The sequence below is a fragment of the Opisthorchis viverrini genome, assembly GCF_000715545.1.
Source record: "Opisthorchis viverrini unplaced genomic scaffold opera_v5_222, whole genome shotgun sequence".
NCBI classification, from domain to species: Eukaryota; Metazoa; Platyhelminthes; class Trematoda; order Opisthorchiida; family Opisthorchiidae; genus Opisthorchis; species Opisthorchis viverrini.
This window is the reverse complement of record NW_008751879.1, coordinates 174,595-189,972: the sequence shown is the minus strand read 5'-3', so window position 1 is coordinate 189,972 and position 15,378 is coordinate 174,595. Positions and strand designations below refer to the sequence as shown.

Genomic DNA, 15,378 nt, shown 5'->3' with positions numbered 1-15,378 from the left:
AGGTTGGTAGGACTAATTCGAGATAGTTGTCGGAGTTGATCATGGAGACTTTCAAATTGTGTCTCGATACTAGGGCGACTATCGTTGTGGCGAGGGATACAGAATTTTGGCCCTAGCGATAGAGCTTCGATCAGAGTGGAGTCAAGGGACACAACGGATAAATTATGAACATACCTTTCGGGGTTTGTTGGAAAACGGGACTGTAGATTTTAGTCCTCGAGGCCTGCATTCAGTACAGTTTGTTTCTTAGTTGATCCTTTTTCGGAAATTTTACATAAGTACCGAGTAAACTCCGTACGTTCGTCATTCGTTAGGTCATCAACATACGTCTGTCTCAGGCTGATTAGTCTCTGTAGCTCTGCTGTTTGGGTGCGGTAGTTGTCTATGTGGCTCCGAGCGTGTCGTCTCAGTGAGATTGAGTCAGGGCGCACACGGCTTCGTCTCAAGGTTTTCAAATACTTTTTCGGGTACTGGTTGCTCTCTATGCATTCCGCGAGGAAATCCAAATACGTGTTTGTCACTGCAAGTCTGGTGCTTAAGCTAAAATAACGATTAAGCTCCTTGAGCACCTGGGGTTCTTTGCGGGTACGTAATATTCCGAAAATTCCCGTTTATGATAAGAACACAGATGGGTTGATGTACATGTTTTCGGCAAGGTCTTTTCAAGTCATGCAATTGCAAAGGTTAAGAGAGCGGTATTTAACATGTCTAAATGAGTTTGGTGTAAATGGACAGGGAATCGAGTGAGATGACATTGGCTACCTATCAAAGAACCATTAGTTCAGGTCGCCAATAGGATGACTTGAGCTAGTCAGCTCACGGGTTGTTGTAGTTGTGTGTTCAGCACACGATGCATGTGTGGGGGGAGGTGAGTTGGACCATGGTAAGTACAACACACGAACAAAGCGTTTTTGCCGAAAAATGATCGGCCGGCGAATTCGTTTGGCGATAACCACACGTGTGTTTTAATAACCATGGTCCAACTCACCTCCCCCCACACATGCATCGTGTGCTGAACACACAACTACAACAACCCCTGAGCTGACTAGCTCAAGTCATCCTATTGGCGACCTGAACTAATGGTTCTTTGATAGGTAGCCAATGTCATCTCACTCGATTCCCTGTCCATTTACACCATACTCATTTAGATATGTTAAATACCGCTCTCTTAACCTTTGCAATTGCATGACTTGAAAAGACCTTGCCGAAAACATGTACATCAACCCGTCTGTGTTCTCTTTATTTTCCTGCGCATGTGCCTGGTGAAGAAACGTTAAATCCACGTATATTCAAAGCGACCTATAACACAGTGTTCACTTTATAAAGAAAAGCGCATGAGTGGCCTAAACCCAATGCGCGATGACGAGTTTGAACAGTAATATAAGGTCAGGTGAAGCGAGGTGAAAGTGATGTGGGCGTGTATCGGGGAAACTAGGAATAACCTGCGTACAATTAGGACACCAGAGAGCAGCAAAATATGCAGCCTTGAGCGCACTAAAATGTTTCCCTGAAAGAGTGGTTTGAACGAAAGAATGTTCCAATAGTTTTCTCATTCGCGAACTTGAAATCCCATTAAACGGTCATAGCTTTGCTAATACTTCGTTAAGCCCACTCAAAGTGTACATTGGGCGCGTAACACATTTTCTTGGCTGCTACGGAATACCGTGAATTTTTAGTGTGTATGGTGGCAAATTTTGTCGAGATGGCTACCCGTATCTTCTGATTTATTTGATTCAGGAAGAATTCGAAAAAAGACTAAACAATAAATGCATCGCCTTTGTCCCGCAAACTCAAAATAAGACAGCCATCTGCGACCGGTGCAGATAATGTTATCTATCGCCGCAGAAAACTTTCCGCCATTCATAGGCAAGAAATTCTTCGCGGCTAGTGCATTTCCAGTGCCTTGTATAATGGTTAGCGCACGTTGTATCGGATGCTCGGTAAAGCTCTATTTTTACCAGTGACATGTGAGTGATTACTAGCCTACTGGGCTGAACGAACAAACGTCGCAATAAGGTGCACGGCACCTTGGGCTTCTGCCGGAAGTTTAGCGGACTGGGAAGGCCTCGAGGGCACATGTAACACACTCGATGGGGGATATTGGAGAAAGATGAACTGAGGACAAGCCACTAAACTGAGTATCGCACTCCCAGAACTGCCTTTTCGATGTCATTCTTGAGATCCTAGGCAGTCTCGAACACGAGCGTCATGGGTGAGTCATTAGGGTTGTTCCTGGTGGTTAGTATTTGCAAAGGAATCATGACAAAGTAATAACAGCATAGCTTGAGGGTATTCTCTGGCCCACCGAGGGCACACCGCGGTTAATTGCTGTCATTCAGAAGAGGCACCAAGAAGGCCGTATATTCATATGTATGTATACACCAGTGTGGGAAAATTGGTTGCTCGCTTTTACCAGAGCGCATTCTTTTGTGGGCCAAAATAATAGGCAGCTGAGAGTGGCTAAAATTCCTAGTAAATGTAGTGGGCTGACATCATTCAACTTCAAAAAAGACATCCGATACTCATATAGCATGGGAAGCAGTAAGAGGCTTGCAAAGTGAACGGATGCGACACTTCGTTAATATGAGGAATGTCCAATAGCTAAGTGGTTTGCCTTCAACTTTACAGCTTGTTCGGTAATCGTCCATGTACCCGAGTAGGAAACGCAAAGGTTTGAGTATATGGTTCCTAAAATGGCCGTTAAAACGTGTGTGCCTTTTTAGCCGTTCCTTTGCCAGGAATTCGGGAGGTATTTGTATGAGACGCACAACCACCGAACCACCCCCACGCCCTGCTATGCACCCTGATAAACCACCGACCGTATCCCCTCAGTTGGTGGTGAAGCGTTCCCAATCAACTAGTCTCCTTTAGCGAAAAAGCCGATGACCATCAATCCTACAATCATGTGGCTACTCGACTCGCATAGAGTGGATCCTTTGTCCAGCGAACTCTAAGTTTGGTGTCGCGTCGAAAAGGGAGTTGAGGATGTGATGCGATCTTCTGAGGGACAAGTTCTCAACAAAACGTTTTTGAAGATAATACAGCTGGGCGTGTCCAATGTGCGTTCCCAGGATTCCTTCGCTTGGAAGCTACTTATTCGGATGCACGAATTAAGTAGATGGGGCAAATTTACAGTTTCGAGAAGCAACCCTCTTGGCAGAAATGGCCTCTGGGCAATTGGATCTCGGTTGTTCCTAATCGCCTGCCGCAAACCCCCGTTGGAATTACTTTGGGTCAAGAATGATGTATCTTGCGTTAATTTCGAGCTCCTCGATGGCGTCTGTGGGAGAATCGTGTCCATCAGGTATACCAGTACTTCTTTTACCGTTTTGCTCAGTCCAGAGCAGCGCAATGCGCAACATGCCACAGTGCAGCAATTGGATTTCATATAGCCTTGAGAATTATTGCGTTCAAACTAATCAGATCGATCATTATGCTATGATAACAATTTTCTCAACTTATGGGAAATGTTAAGGGGGTGAAATTGCAAATTAGAATAATGTTAGTCCTGGTACATATGGACACTGGTCTTGGTCGGGCACTTACGTATAAGCCCATTACGTTCCTTTTGCGCACCATTCCTCATTTTCTCACTACCTTCTGAAGTTCACACATAGGTCTCTTCGCGACCCGGTGTACTAAGGCGTGTTTCTTTATATTGCACGCATTATGCAACACGATTCCTCTTATTCCCACTGCCAGTGGTGGGACTCAGCTACTTCGCCCATATTCATCCACTTTCTCTCCCCTCACTGCAAGTAGTGTCGGAGAACTCCCGGCCCTTATCTGCGGGGCTATATCCTGTTGCCAATGTATACGCTGTTGTTGAATCTATCACGTCATTGCTCGAAGGGCAACCCAACCTGAACACCACCGGGTATTAATGGCCGACACTGTATTCTGGAGGGAGATTTGATCGTTCTAGACACAGCTGGCTCGTCGCCTTCTTTGTCAACCAAGTTTGGGTCATTTAGATAGGTATTGTAGCCAGAACTAACTCCAGCAATACTCTGTACGTACTTCAAATGGCTGCGCAACCTGAGACTCTGAAATTCGGCCCCCAATGGATTAGGAAATTGTCCGATTGCACTTTCAGTTCCCAGCGTTCATCAACGAGAAGTCCCACCGATAATTCGTCTGCTGGTCTTGTTGGAATTACAAATGACATTGTTGGAGACGATCCGAGACACATGCCATCTGCAAGGGATGATAGGAGTGTGGATCGTCTTGAAGGTCTTCGTAGTAGTTTCGTAATTTTCGTAACATTTAGGCACAGAGGCTTCCTGGGACTCCGTTTGTTCCGCTTCGTTTGTTGAGGGGAAGGACGCTTCCATTCCAAGGTTAGTAAAAGCAAAAGTTTTTACATCAGATAGTGTTTTTTGTCTCGGTGTCTGCACTTTTTTCGGCGGTTCCACCCACGAATGTGGCCCGATGCCTTACCGTCACAGTAGTTTGAATTTTCTGAGCAATATAATTTTTACTAGTTTCTACCACTAGATCGCGCAGCAATGGCAGTTGAATCATGACTGAAACACTTTTCTAACCCATTGTCTCAAGGCGGGGACGTGACCGCTTCGAGTGGGAATTCATTCAAAAACATTGGGACACGGCACCCACTGGTAGTCCCGGCTTTTCTTATTACGTAACTGAGTGCGGAGACTTGTTCAATGCAACCCCTACCAGGCCGGAGTCCGTTAGCTGCTCACGGGCCACTGTAGAGCGGTAAAAAACAAGCTATACCTAGTCTCAATACGAGCCTCTTAAGAATGAACGCATTCCCTGTTATTCTCTAGTCTTTTGTGGAAGGTTCCATTTTCCCAGATGGAGAATCAAGCAGCACTTTACGGTAAAAACAGTGATAATGATTTCCCAGATGGAAGCGAATAGATCATATATACGGATCGAAGACTTCATGCCTGCCGTTGAGCAATGCCGGTAGGTGGTCATTTGGACCGCTGAGAGGTTTGAGAGAACTTATGCAGTTTTGCACCACCGATCCTTGGTCGTCTCGCACACTGGAGGTTTCCGGAGACCTAGATCATTAAAAATACTCTTCGGCCACTCCCGGCTTTCTGAACTTCTACTCTCTAGGCTTTTCGTGCTAACCAGGTCCCTTGGTCTCTGAAAATTCGTCAGGCTGAATTTCGTCCCTGACCGGCTGGAGCATTCATCCCACCGAAATCCAAACAACACTGTGCTGTCTGATATCAAGTGTTTGAGGGGGCGTGGTAGTGCCATTATCTTGCAAGAATTCTATCTTGTTCCAGTAAGAATTGATATCGGACGACAGAATAGTTGTAATAGTCCAGACTATGCTTCTGATACGTTCCTTTAATTTCGGAATCTATTAACATCAGTTGATAATGAGGTTGTACGCGGCCCTGCAAAATGAAGAGAGAAACGATCCACTAGTGCATGGTCGGGATCCACAAGTGTTCCAAAACGAGCGTTAGTGATCCGAGTTACCATAAACTGATGCCTATTTCATCATCAGCTGCAAAAACACGTACTTGCCTGACATTCGTTATGGCTGTCGTGATTTTGGGCGGTGAGTAGATAGCGGCGGCTGATGCAGGTGATGCGTGTATCCTAGTGTCAGTGGACTCATCGTTGGGGAGATTCGGTCGGGAGCCATGCATTGAGGATGACGGCTTAGATGCACCGAATGGTCAGATGACGTTTACTTCGGGGGTTGATACCGCATAAAAGCAGTCTGCGGTCGTTTTCCGTTGTCCGTATGCACCGAGTCCATTCCAAGTTGACTACCCAAATGCATTAACTCTTCGTATTCCCGGCAGCCACAATGATATCTTGGTTTTAGGCCCGCCGTGATGAGGTACACAAAGCACATGCTTGTGCAGTGACTGTTTTTTTTCGAAACGGGACAACCATTATTATCAGGAGAGCAACCACGCAATTCCTTGCCCGACTTGAGTTAATGTATGTGCGTATTGGTAGGGATTGACGGTACACCTTGGAATTCCTCGTTTCCTAACAGCTAGAAAGCTCAGCAACACTCAGCTATTATAACGCCTTTGGGTTGCAGTGTGCAACGGTATCATCTGATGTACGTTGGATGACTCCCTTCGGACACTTCACATTGCTCTCAGTCAGAACCACTTTACACCGGGAAAATGAAAATGCTTCAAACAATCGAAACAAGTAGATCTACCGTCGATCCCATTTGCCATAAAAGTTTTTACATCTAGTTGAACAACTATTCTAGCCACCTTTGTTCATTCAAAACTCACTCGATTAAGGAAGTTGTCAACGATGTGGAAACAGGGAGTAGTCTGATCTATCCAGAAAAGAGGGTTTCGGTTTGATCCCCCAAACTATCGACCCATATGTCCCCTGGTCCTATACGAGGCTATAGTATTCACGATCACCGACGGTCTAATCGCACATATGGGATATCATAGCCCCTTCTCTGACATCCAACTGAGCTTACCAATGAAGCATCGCTGCATATCGAAACGGTTGCGTGCGCAACGGGACCGGACTGTTGAAGTTGATCAAGGGTCCGATACTTGTGTCATCTACCTGAATCTCTCCAAAGCAGGTAGAGTTTATGATGGTATCCCCTTGCGAAAGCTGGTGTCCGGTGGAACCGGGAGCTAACTGCTTCATATACTCAAGGTTATGGAGCGGTCGGTGCATCTTCGGGTAAGGAGAGCGCTCCCTGCTATAGTGTAACTTGCAGAGGCTATCTAACTGGGGTATTGAAGGCTTCCTTTCATGTGTTATGCGTCCGACGTGTTGATTTCTCCTCACTAATATTGACAATTTCACAGGACCATAAAGAAGGGTCTGGGATTTGTTGTTCAGAGAAATTAGGACTTTTGGAAAAGTACTCGTACCTCACAGGAATCTAATCCAAAAAGATGTCGACGACCTTCGGGCTCTCCTTGCACAGTGGGTACTACTAGTCGTGGTCCCAGAAACACCGAATGACCGAGCGTGGAAAGTGGAGTTCGCCTGAGCCATTTGAAAATGTATCGCCGTGATGAACTCGTATGCACTTTTCTGATATTTTCGGTTTCGGAGGAATGAACGAAGAAAACCGCAACGCGGTCGTGTGAAGCGATTGATTAGGCTTAGGTTCAAGTAGATCATAAGATTGACGGAAACTCGGGGACTTCGCCTACCTGATGAGCCTCAAGAAGGGCGAAACCGGTCGTGGGCTGTCGAATAGTTTTCAGCAACCTTGTGAGTAGTTTCCTTTAAGAAAAACATTACTGTTGGTTGGGGAATCGTGTCCGAAATCCAGAGGTGTAGAATTGATATGTATTAGAAGAAGCATTTGAAACACAAAAATAGGCTATAATCTTTATTTCGACGTGCGTTTTGTGTGCAGCCGATACTTTCGGATCGTCCATGCGAAGGAAGAGTTACTTTTTGTATAATATTTTGACATCTTTACTACGACGCCCACCAGACAACTAATGATATAATTCGCCGGTATTCACGGATGAACTTTGGATTATCAGAGTATCACCTACAGAATCACGACCACCATAACTTTCAGGTCTTCAACCAAGCACAAGGTCATGTTGGCCCCGTCCTGGAAGGGGAACTGCTCCCATAGTCTTCATAACGCCACCCCCTGTTGCCACGTCGCTGTGTCCACCTTTAGGTTTCTCCCAACCCGGTTAAGGCACGGAAAACAATGCTGTTGGTGTGCGGTAAATTAGCCCATCCACCTTACCTTACCTGATCACCTCATTCTACTACTACTTTCTGCAGCATGACTGCACTTTATGAGTGCGAAGCAGGTACCATTTAGTTGACATAACTTGTTTTTCTGAGATCCAGGTACTTGAGTACTGCTCTGTCGAATATAAGTTCCAGGAACAATGTTCCTGCTGTTTCTGTCACGCAAAGGTTCTGGTCAAAGTGATATGTTCTTTTCTCTCAATAGACGGAATTTGAATGCGCTGTCATTAAAACCGACCAGGTGGACAATTGTAGTGGCAGGGTTTGAAAGCTTACCATTCAGCGTCAAATTCGTAGCCGTGTAGTCACTTACACCCGGTCGAGACTAGCACATCAAGGACGAGTTTACCGACACATTCCAAACAGGTTTTGGCAAAATACCGAGACGCGACTGGTGACTGGAGTGCTTGCATTCGGTTTTGTGATATCTCTCGCCAGATTTTTGGAAGTTACGGTTTCGAAGCAGTACGAAAATTTGAAAATGGTGGTAGGCTTATTAACTATGCTGACTTTTGTCGGTCGTGTGTCACTAACATCCTTTTCCAACACCCTAAAGAACGTAAATTCTATGCTCAAATGATAGCACAACTTTCCAGACGGTGTACATCCCAGTAAGATCTAGGCAAACCTCGTGCTTCGGGGTTTATTATCCACTCTGAGTAGCTGATACCAGTGTGACAACTGGTTTGAAAACTAGTCCTTTTCAGAATTGCTGCACTGCCTTTCTACAGTGTCCATCTGGTGGCACTCGCGAAAAATTGGTAACTGCTCTTGTGGTGCTCGGCAGTGTCATTACACAATGGTCGCGTGCAGGTTTACGATTCATGATGCTACTACTAGCCACCTAGGAGCTATGCGGCGTCGCTAGATGAATTAGATCTTGGAGAGTATTATGAGGTTGTCGAGCCAGGCCAAGAAAGCGAACGCGCTACCAACACGAAGCGATCTAGTCTGCTGGGACCGATGGAAATCCAGAAACCTGTCCGATTGTTCGATCATTTCAAACAGCTTTATTACACGAATCAGCATGCATCTCTACTCACCATTTGATCCCCTACTTCGTCATACGATGCTGACTGTAGCCCTCCGACGAAAGAACTTACCGAAATTCCTCTTGAGGGGAAATAGCTCATTCTCTGATAAAGATGGCATCTTTGCAAGGTATGTGCTACCGCCACCCTCAAGTTACTGAATGATTTACTCCGTCCAGTCTTTGATAGTGAAGTGTTTCCATCCGTTTAAAACACCTTATTTCTTCTGCTTTAAAATAAACCATGTGACGATTTTTTTGGTGTAACCTTATTATTTGGAGGTTCTATAGTTTTTAATCCTCTTTATGAATCGGTTTCTCAGCGAAGGACAAGTACCTGACGAAAGCGGGTTTTCCTCCAATAAAAGGTCACGCTTCTCAAACGTTCACTGTATGCCTATTTCATCGAATTCCGAATGGTGTTTTCCTTTGTGAACTTAGCAGCATTGTGAAATATTGCATTCGAACGGTGTCAGGTAGTCAGGACAATGAAGTATCAGTATGTGGCCATCTGCTACCCCTAATTCGGAGGACCGACCTTCAGCAGAATGATGAACTGCGAAAATGGAAACTCCTACAGCCTCGGAAGTGTCCTAGTCTGTCTCTACTCGAACGCCATCGTGCACCTGGCCCTGACGATCTTCCACTTGATTTGTTCAAAGATGGTGGCGATTCCCCATTCAGTGCCTGTCTAGCCTATGCGTGTCTATCTGGGAGAAAGAGACCGTTCTGGATAACTGGGTTGGGTCGATCATAATGTCCACTTTCAAAAAATAGTACTCACAGTTAATCTTGTAACCGTGCAGATGTTAGTTTGACTCCTGTTGTAACAAGGCTTCTTGGGTAACCAATTCTTGGGCATCTTACGGCGGCACGCGAATTCATGATCTGCGAGCATCGAGCAGTATTTCGACCTGGTAGAGGCTGCGTCGGCCACATTTTCACCCTCCTTTGGATGCTAGAACAACTTCATATGTACATACGATACAAAATCTTCGTATTCCCTGATTTGTATGGCAGCAAAGCATCGCCTGAGTGAGTCTGGAGGTATAGGCACCTCGGAATGATTGTGGTAAGCTAGCACTAAGTCCCTTCCCCGTCCACTTCTCTCTACAATAAGGCTTTCAACTAAATCATGGTTGTACGGCAGTGAAGCATCCGTGTTGAACACTGATGTCATGCTGTCGATGATGATGATGACGATTATGATGATCCCCTGACTATAAAGATGCGTTCGATTCTGTCATCGGTCAGTGCTGTTAAACACACTTTCTCACATACTTCTGGGCATGTGAGTGTATGGTGAGCTCTCCAAAAGTTTCCGACAAGGATGTCCACTCCGTTCCTGTTCACTTTGTCACTGATAAAATAATTTGGTGAACGCTGGAAGGCCTTCAGATTGTTACTGGTGAGAAGCTTGTCGGTCTGGAGTGTGCTGACGAAATCGCCTTCCCTGGTTGACAACGAATGACATGTCAGAAGGGTGTAAAAAAGATTATGAAAACTTGAGAGTTGTTGGTTCGGTACTGCTTTCAGCTTTGGGTCCCCATGATCTCTCCTGCGCTTGACTGAAGACATTGCAAGAAACGGCATCTGACCCATGTCAGCGACGTTCATGCTGTTATTTTCTTTCCAGATTGTCTGATTTGCCGTTTGGAGGTGTAGGCACCTGAGAATGCTTGCGATAGGCTAGCAACAGATCTTCTCAATCACCCTGTATTTTCATCCTAAGGCTTCAAAATAATTAGATAAACTTTGTGGTTTTACGGCAATGAATCATCATTGTCAACACCGATGTTGCTGTCTTTAGTGATATTGCTAATGTGGATACAAGAGCACGTGTCCGTACATATAGCGGTGTCTTTAGTCTTCAAATTGTCATCTGGAGTTCGACATGACTGTCCGCTGTTCCGTTTATTGTTCGCCCTGGGGTTGATTGGATGGTGTTTAGAGTATCAACGCACACCTTAGTTTAAGCAAACTATGTCGATCACAGAACTTGAATTCGTGGACGACACATACGTACTTCCTGCAAACCGGCAGAATGGAATCTACAAGTACGTTTTTTCCGTCGGCTTTCAGTTAAACGCTTCGAAGTTCTCTCTTCTATCAGCAGCCCTGTCGGACCATTTCCAGCAAACGGAGTGACGCTACTGACTACTTGCTGTTTCAGTTACGTCGGCTCAGCTATCCTTAAGAACTGTCAGGCCAAGAACGAAGCGACAATCCGCTTGGAAAACTTCCGCAGGACGTTCCTTCAACTGAGGCGTCGGAAGGTTGAAATTCATATTTATCAGTCTGTCGTCCGGTCTGTTTCATTCTATGTTCGTGAACCGTGGCCGAAACATATACCAAACACTCAAGGTGGGAATTTTCGATCATCAATGTTTGGGAAGCATTTTCAGAACAAAAATACCTATCCCGCAAAACCCCAAAATTGCAACCAAAAACCTGCCCAGTGGGTTTCAAGCGTGTGCCACGCTACCTGACTGAGAAGTCCTGACTGGCGGGTCAATCGATCGTCACAACCAGGACAATTACTGGGTCGTCCGATGAGTCGGGCACACCAATCACATCGCTCAAGTGTGAACACGATAGCCTGTTCAGACGTGATAATTCAGATGCGTCCAACGTGCGTTGGCGGAGTAGTGGTTACACGCTCGCCTTGCATGCTAGATGTCCGGGGTTCAAATCCAGGCACGGCCATTGGATATGCACTGCTGATGAGCTCTAATAAGAGCGGCACTCGAGTCCAGTGCTTCCCTTGGGTGTCGACTCACCGGAATAATTACTCCAGAACAGGAACACGGCCGTTCAAACGAGAGTGGTGTAGCTATGAACAGAAATACCTATCCTGCAAAACCCAAAAATTTTCAGAATCCTTTGTCGAATAGAATCCGCTGTTGTTCCTGTGCCGTCGCTCGTCCCGAGGAGCTAATAAGACAACCAGAAACTCAACCTCTTCGACTTCGGATTCATACTTCGAATATCGTGTACTTCGTCGCATCAGAACTGGTCTTGGCGAAAGCCACCACTGTGGCAACGTACTGACTGGATTTTCGATTATAATGTAACGTACGCTCGTGTGGAGTGGCATTGGTGGTGGTGCATAACAATGAGCGGATCGAATGGAGTGCGTCATGCAAAACGGTTTCTCAATGACTGATTTGAAGACTCTTTGATCATAATGAGAGTTCGATTCAGTCGTCCCACCTGACCATTCCCCCTTGGGTTATATAGAGTGGTTCGGCTGGTGAGTGAGAAGCAACTGACCCTAGGAAATTCTTGAAGGTACAAAACCAGTGCTCCTTGATATCTTCCCAGTCATGAGTACTGGAATCAGTATGGAACTGTTCAAGACGTAAGAATCAATCCATTGTTCGATGAAAGTTTTTGAATGAATAAATTGTTGTGTTCGACGAGGGCTAGAATTCAGCGAAAGAAAAAGTATGGAGAAGATTGAATGCTCAGAAGCTGGGCTTCATTCATTCAAAACTTTGACACTGAGAGCCGAAACGATCAAAGTGATTTAGCAAACGATAAAACGATTGAAAACGAGAGCAAATGTACAACAACGGTTTACCATGTTCTTCGGGTGTCGTCAGATCTGTCCTTGCTCCCAAACGGCACCAAAATGTCATCGTCCATTCGATCAGCTGAAAAGATTGCTCGACAATGTTGAGAGCGCTGCCGAACGTCTGCATCCACAGGTTGAATGGCTCACGCATCTGCGACCAGCACTGATTCCATCTCTGCTGCCGGGAGCCTGTTGATACCTGCGATTCGAGACAACCAAGAAGCCTGATTATCCTCACTCTGAAGGTTGTCAAAGTAATTTAAGCGGGAGCACCGTGGAAACTACGACTACTTTAGCGGTTTGTGTCCGATGCTCTTGCTCCATTTTTCAGTATTGTTATCACCGTCGAAGCGATCCATCTTGTCGCTCGAGATAATAAGGTCATCAGGCTCGCTACAAGAAATTTCTCATTTTCGAAGAGTGCAAGATATAGACCAATGTGCACCGTATTTCTGTTATTGATGAACTTGTCTAGATATCCCATCAAGGTTTCTGTGATTCCAGCTCATCGTCAGCAACTTTCTCACTGGCCCGATTCCAAAGAAATCCATTACTTCCCAGACCTTGTCATTGCCCACCCGAACACTGATGTCATCTAACAGATAAGACGTCTTGTGAAGATATGGATCTGTTCAGGTTGGACTTAGTCATTGAATTTGTTCTTTTCCTCCTTGAATCTTCCATAGCGCCGTTTTAGGCTCTCATAGTTGTGAAAGCCTCACCCTCGTCAACGGGGTTGGGGTGGGAGTCATTGTTGGGTTGTTGGCGTTTGGTTCATCTGGTCTCCTTTCCGTTCAGTATGCGACGATAAGTCCGACAGAACTAGATGGATTTACAAATAGTGAATATTACCCGGAATTTGAAGGTCCAGCCCTCTCATTGTTCAGTTTGTTTGGAGGCTCTGGTTGTCTTCTTTTTGGTTTTGGGCGCCACCCTTTTATCTCAACTCACCTACAACTGGACCCGCAATTTCGTTCGCCTGGCATCTATGGTTTCTGTTATGGTCAGCGAGTAAAAGCCGAGTTGACGAGCCTTGTCTGTGGCCAAGCGTCAATTTCCGATCGTATACTGTCTCTCTTCGTATGTCGTTGGAAACCAGAAATATCACCTACCTATCTAAAAGCGACTGATCTAAGTAGCTAGGTCTGACAGATGTAGCTGTGGAGGACGGACAGATCTACATTACGTTCACAAAAACGGAAATCAACACCATTAAAAACTAGCTGTTGAACTCAGCCTCAGTAAGTCTCCGCGTGTTCATGCAAAAAAGATCCGTCTTGTTTCGACTACGCATTTGCCAGCTTCAGATACAAAGGGACATATTTTGATTGTTCGATGAACACGCATTTCTCGTGGGATTTACTGTGGTGGATAACACGTGCCAATCGACACCACTAAATCCGTGCAAATCAGGTTTCTATTCCATCCAGTAAGAACATCAGTGGTTCTATGCTTTTGTGGTTGGGTGAATTTTTAGCCTATAACCTGATAAGTATTCAGTCCTCCGTGAGGATCGTCGAATGTTTGGTATTCGCCGCTAATCGTGGAAGCATTCGAATAAGTTATCAGCCAGTTAAAATCAAGGTTCGTAAACATTAAATTTCACAGCGGCGCGAATCGGTTAGCGAGAGGACGGTCCCATACAAAGTAGTCGGCAGCTGTTAACCAAGGTTTCCTTCTTCCGATGCTCTACGTCAATCTTATAAGTAAAAAAAGACAGCATGAATCATATAACGCGACTTTTCGCAATTTCCCCGTATCTTAGTTGCTTAAGTGGGGGCTCCTGCACGTGTACAGAAGTATTTTAAAACCTTCCCTAGCTTATTTTCACTGTTTCATAGTAGTGTTAGCTTGCAGACATATCCTAATTAACATGTTTTGCCATGACAGCTGAACCAATGGTGCGAACAATGTCAAATTTCCCGAGGCCACTGGATTGTTATTAAGACCAACTTCCATGAAGCTTTACAGGAGGTTATTGGGCTGGCGAAATCAGCACGGGTTGAGCGGTTTGTAGAAAATGGTGTGATTTCATCTTATCAACTCACTACAAAACTAAGTAAACGTACCTTTTCAAGAAACTTCCAGGGCTACGGAAAGGAATCCCACAGAGCGCTTTCGTTGAGTGAATGGATTACAAAAGAAACTAGGCGGTTAAATTCAGTCGTCTGGTTTTTGTCACCGTCAGATAGGGAGAGAGTCCTTTGGCGCGCTGATGGGAGTCTGGATTAAAAACCTACTGCCTCCATTTAATTTAAGCAATCCGGTTATTCTGATCAGTAATTCATAGAAATCATGTGTGTGCCGGATGTGTTGGAGACTCCTTAGACGCTCATCGGGAGTCGAATAGGATCAACCGGATCGAACACCTCGAAGCACAGACAAGGACCACACTGTCCAACTCCGTTTGCAACCCAACTGCCAAGCTCTGCGAACAGACCAACAACCATTCATCATTTGCTAGATCATACAGTGCCCACCTCCTTGTCGCTTCCATTCTGCACAGGGATGGACAAAAAAAGGTTATGCGATGCAGGCGGTCCTGTAACATGCATAGTATATATCCTAACCAATGTAATCTACGAAGCGTGGTGTAATTCATCTACCGCTAGAGAGTTCCTTCTTCCTAGAACCATCTGACGTACCTCAGCATTACTAATCCGATGTTCCCATCAGACCCGACCACTGATTCGAAGACATCGAATATCGAGCGCTGCCGTCTTTCGTATGTCCTATGCGCGTTTCTGCCACGTTTTTGATCAATTCCCGACCTAAAGCTGCCACCTTGACGTGGTGGTCGGGCTTCAGTGCTGCAATGATCCCGCGGGCTACATTGGCTGGAACTTCGTTCCACAAGATGCAACCATGCCAGGAAGGCCAAAGGGGAGCAGCCAGACCAAGAGCAGCGAGACCCCGCACTACGAGTAATCGTGGTACGAGGCGGTCTGGGGTTAAATTCGTACTGTCCTCTGCGACAGGAGTCTGAAGGCAGTAAGATGTTTCCCCCAGGCGACCAGCATGTCCATATTTATGGAAGCAGCGATTCTGCCTTCCC

At 45.6% G+C, this 15,378-nt stretch overlaps 1 protein-coding gene across 1 annotated transcript in view; it reads left to right on the top strand.

The window, feature by feature from the left end:
• Positions 1 to 4,025: 4,025 nt before the first annotated feature.
• Positions 4,026 to 15,378, top strand: part of T265_08504 (hypothetical protein) — a gene marked incomplete at both ends in the record, with an annotated part of 59,698 nt that continues 48,345 nt past the window's right edge. Inside the window, 2 exons of the mRNA XM_009174325.1 lie at positions 4,026 to 4,242; positions 4,271 to 4,340. Coding sequence (XP_009172589.1) covers positions 4,026 to 4,242; positions 4,271 to 4,340 — 287 coding nt within the window. The remainder of the gene's footprint in view (positions 4,243 to 4,270; positions 4,341 to 15,378) is intronic.